This window comes from Acanthochromis polyacanthus, chromosome 11 (assembly GCF_021347895.1).
Source record: "Acanthochromis polyacanthus isolate Apoly-LR-REF ecotype Palm Island chromosome 11, KAUST_Apoly_ChrSc, whole genome shotgun sequence".
Classification (NCBI taxonomy): Eukaryota; Metazoa; Chordata; class Actinopteri; family Pomacentridae; genus Acanthochromis; species Acanthochromis polyacanthus.
Genome location: NC_067123.1, coordinates 27962119 through 27966556, shown reverse-complemented (window position 1 = coordinate 27966556; position 4438 = coordinate 27962119). Strand labels below are relative to the sequence as shown.

General features: G+C 39.3%; 1 protein-coding gene across 1 annotated transcript; it reads right to left on the bottom strand.

Moving 5' to 3' along the window:
• Positions 1-2165: 2165 nt before the first annotated feature.
• npy (neuropeptide Y) lies at positions 2166-4438 on the bottom strand. The gene is made up of 4 exons (XM_022200600.2): positions 4298-4438; positions 3811-3998; positions 2592-2681; positions 2166-2488 (listed from the first exon to the last, which is right to left on the bottom strand). The coding sequence occupies exons 2-4, from the start codon at positions 3996-3998 to the stop codon at positions 2467-2469; spliced, it is 300 nt and encodes a 99-aa protein (XP_022056292.1). The 5' UTR covers positions 4298-4438; the 3' UTR covers positions 2166-2466.

Sequence of the window (4438 nt, the reverse complement as noted above, 5' to 3'; positions counted from 1 at the left end):
CAACGTCACACAGCACGGGCCAATGGCAGCGCAGGTACAGCCCTCCCTAAGTGAATACATTGTAGACTATAGTATTTCCTTTATGTCACAATGTGATGCACCCGTCCATTCACATAAATGCGTCATGACATAATTTCAAATGAAAACAGGCTATTCATTTTAAAGTGGATTGAATACTACAGAAAACCACTGACCTACTAGCTTCTTTTTTTTTTTTTGCTGCTATTCTGATCTGCAACTATAAACCCAACTGTATAAGATAGTGGCCTTGACAACAGACAAACCGATAACTACACTGTAAATCATTTAAAGCTCATTGACTTTAGAATGTAAGTTGATCTGCTGCCTTTAAAATGTTGGTTAACTACTCTCACATATTTTGTTCAAAGTCATACATGAGTTGTGGAAGTATAAATTTACTCAATCTGAGAAAACAAGATCCATAAACTTAAAATATTAAGTTGAATCGGCTAGTTATGCAGCCAATGGTAATAGATTGACTGATTTTAATATTATATTATCTAAATTTGATAAATTTACTTAATTTAGAGAATTTAGAGCATTAGCTGATAAGGACAAAAGCAATCTGTGAGGCCATTCCACTTACAGTGAGATAAATCATAAGTGTATGGATGTAGTGATGGAATTCAATATTGTCATGGTTAGAATTGCTTTGATTTTTATGAAAAACTAAGCAACCATAACTTAATTTAACACATATTTAAGACACACAACTTTGTCTGTTTTATGAATCTACAAAAATAAAAAATAAGAAAACAAAAGTGCTCTATTGCTTTCACAGTGCATCCTAGGAAGTTTGCCTATATGATAGTTTTGTTTTGTCTGAACTTAAGTTAATGAGTTGAATGAACTTTCAAATTTTCATTGTTTTAACTCATCACTTGAGGTCAAAATGCCTCAGGTTTTAAGAACCGTTTTTAAGCTAAAGTGATCCAAAACTAATGATTAAACATTTTAGATCATTTCACTGGAAATTAGTATGATTTGCATATTTAGATCACATAAACTAAAAAAAACTAAATTGATTAACTAAACCCTTTTGTGTTGTTTTACGGTGTACCAAAAGAGATTACAAGCTTTTATTCACATTCAGTCTTGAGTAGCACATCGATAGAGGATCAAACTATTTTTTTAAAATTCACATTTCTAGATATAGCAGTTCCAATTATAACGCTATAGGTTGCAGAAAGATCATTTTAGGAGAAGTAGTTGGGTTTAATGCAGTATGCAAAGCTTTTTTTTTTTAACCTCACTCAGTGTTTTGTTTTTCAGCTAATTTTATTCTGTTCCCAGAGAATAGCCATAAAGCTGTTTAGCTGGAGAAAGTGAGACAAGAATGTGATGAAGCTGTAAATTTTTCCAGTCTTCAATGATGTGGTTCAGCGACAGCAGTGAACAGATGTTACTGTGACAGTGGGTGAAAACTAGTTTGACTTTTATTAAACCACCACAAAAACCAGTCAGGTCCTGTTCTGAATGGTGTTTTTTTTTTTCCTTTGGTGCATCCATTCTCCATTGCAGGTGTGTGTCTGTGGTGCCTCTAGCTTGATTTGTGCTCTGCGGGTTGATGGGATGTCAGGCAGCGGTGACTAACCACTCGTGTAATTGCAATAAATGCTCCTGGAAATGCTATTTCTCCCTTCATTTAGTTTCAAAATAGGTACTTATCCTTGCGGCCACAAGAGAGCGCCATTAGCTACCCAATTGGCAGATTTAAACTGACTAATGTTTTTCAACAAATAGCAAGCTTTCACTGGACCATTCCTGCCCGCTATCTAAGTGTACTTTTTGAGCATTTGCTCCATTAAACGGTGTGGTAGAGCTGCATCTTCTGCTCAAATCATAGCTTTCGTTGGCTGGCGAGGTGTGGCACAACAAGTCCAAACTTGAACTCACCATGAAAACAGCATGCAAATATTTTCACACTTTTTCACATTATGTAAGCACTCAGGATCAACGATTTCCATATAATACAAAGCGAGGCTCTCATTTCCAATGCTAAATCTGATCAATATTTGCCCATTGTGCATTATGAGATTACTTTGTTTCCTAGGGTTTACTAATTAATCACTGACTGCCACCAACACAGTCAAAAAAAAAAACTATTTACATTTGTCCCGTCAAATACATGCAGAAAAAATGCATTTGTTCAAACAGTGAATCTTTAATAGCACAAATATGCAATACAATCAACATGCCCTTCCTCCACTTTACCTTTGTGTTTCACAGATGATGACTCTGAATAAACTATTTACAATTTTATGGGCTACTAAAAGCAGTGTTGACTGTAGCTGATAAGGACAAGGGGCTGGGCGTACGTGGCGGCTCATAGAGGCAAAAGGGCAGAGGCAGGGAGTTCTTTTGGTATAGGAGGGTATGAAGTGACAGAGGTCAGATTATCAGTGGCGGGGTGGCAGAGAGTGAGAGCCAACACCGATGACAGCATCACCACAATGACGGGTCGTATCTGGAGAGCAGAACGAGAGAAATCACAACAGGAGGATCGAGGTCATCTGTGAAGACTTTGGTGACAAAACCAGTGAGAACGCAAGAGATGACAGAACACATACCTTGACTGTGGAAGTGTGTCTGTGCTTTCCTTCAACAGCAGCTCAGAGACCAGTGTGTCCAGAATCTCAGGATTGGACCTCTTCCCATACCTGAGGCACACAAGCAGACAAGACGGAGAGATGATGATGAGCAATTTAAAGGGTTTAGCACCAACTGTGTTGAATTTTGGAACAAAAAGAAGAAGAGGGAGTTTTCCTAAAATGCCCACAGGAAAATAATTTATCTCGCTGCATGTCTTTGTGTCATATGTCCAATTATGAGCTCAGTGAAAATTGAACAGAGTCAGACCGGGACCCAGCAGGAACAGACAGGAGTTGCTTCACAGGTGGTCATATTTCCCTTTCTGTGCCTCAGATGATAAGCCGTGCCAGCGTGCATGTCCCTCTGGGTGGCTCAACGCCTGCAGAGGCTTCCAAACCCCTGACATTCAGAAGAAAGCTGGAAAACTGTGGGTGATTTGACACGGCATGCTGGTTGTGACAGTAATTTCTCTTCGGGGCTTTTTTTTTACAGGTGTTAAATGGGCAGCGGGTGTTCTCTGCTCTGTAACAAGTTGGAGGGAGTAAGTTATGGGAGAAGCTGCTGGCAGAGCTCGACCTGCACAGTGCAGACTGACAGCTCCAATAAGCAAAATCCTAGTGGAATACTATACTAGGATGAAGACTGTCAGGAGATGAAGGAATGTTTATTTTAAAGAGCAGAAACAGAGGATTTATTATTTTGCATAGTATACACTACTTGTTGGCAGAACTTACAAGATTTCACTCATAAGAATAAATGACCAGTTAAAATAGTGAAATTCTACTTTGCACAGCTCTGAACTGGTACTTTATTCAGGGATTATGAAGAAAATAGCTCCACTGAACCTACAAGCATTTTTTTCCACCTGATAGCAGCCTTCTCATTATATGCATAGATCAAAAATGTGGAGGAAATTGTAAGAAAAGAGTTTTTTAAAAATGTGGCTGATGAAAAGCTTAATATTATCAAGTCAGACATTTGAGGATACAAAATTTACAATGGTCTCTGAAATTAAATTAAACATGGAATTAACTGGTATGCTAAAATGCTTGAAATTATTATTACTGAAGTGAATACTAATTTCTCTTCTACTCATAAGTCATGTCAGGTCACTTCACAAAGGTCAAGACTTTGCAAAATTATGGAGAGAAATCATTAATTCTGTTCTCGCAGAGAGGTTTTAATTAGCCCGCCTACCTCTGTCTTGTGATGAGGTTGATGTAGTGTCTCAGGGCTGAGTAGTACTTGGCCAGTTCCTCCGCCGGGGCGTCATCCCCTGGGTTCTCCGGTTTCACCGGGTATCCCTCCGTCAAGGAGCCCAGGCAGAGCAGCGCCCACAGCAGGAACCCCAGAGTCCCCAGCCAGCTCACCAAGTTAGGATGCATCTGGAAGAGAAAAGCAGAAGGTGAGAGTCCACATGGAACATCTTTCCACACTTGTTCCACTGTGCGTAAAATTCCATTAATTACTGTAATAAATGCTATCACTGTTCAGATTTGAAGCCAAAAGAAAAAAAAAGAAAAGGAAACAGCACGGTAACTGTTCTAAATGACAAAATTCCAAATATCATGACATTAGCGCCTGCGTAACCAGCAGATAAACATCAGAAGTAATATGGAAAGGCTTTAAATAAGTTTAATACTTCACGTCAAGATTTCTGTGAATCACATATCAAAGTACTTACATTTCCTAGAGGGTTAGAGTGAGATTTGCGCGCAGTCTTGTGTTTCTGCTGCTCTTCTGGACGCTTGGTGCGCGCTGGGGTTTATATCCCTGCGCGCCAGACACGCCGCAGAAAATCGCGTCAGAGCTGCGCACTGTTAAG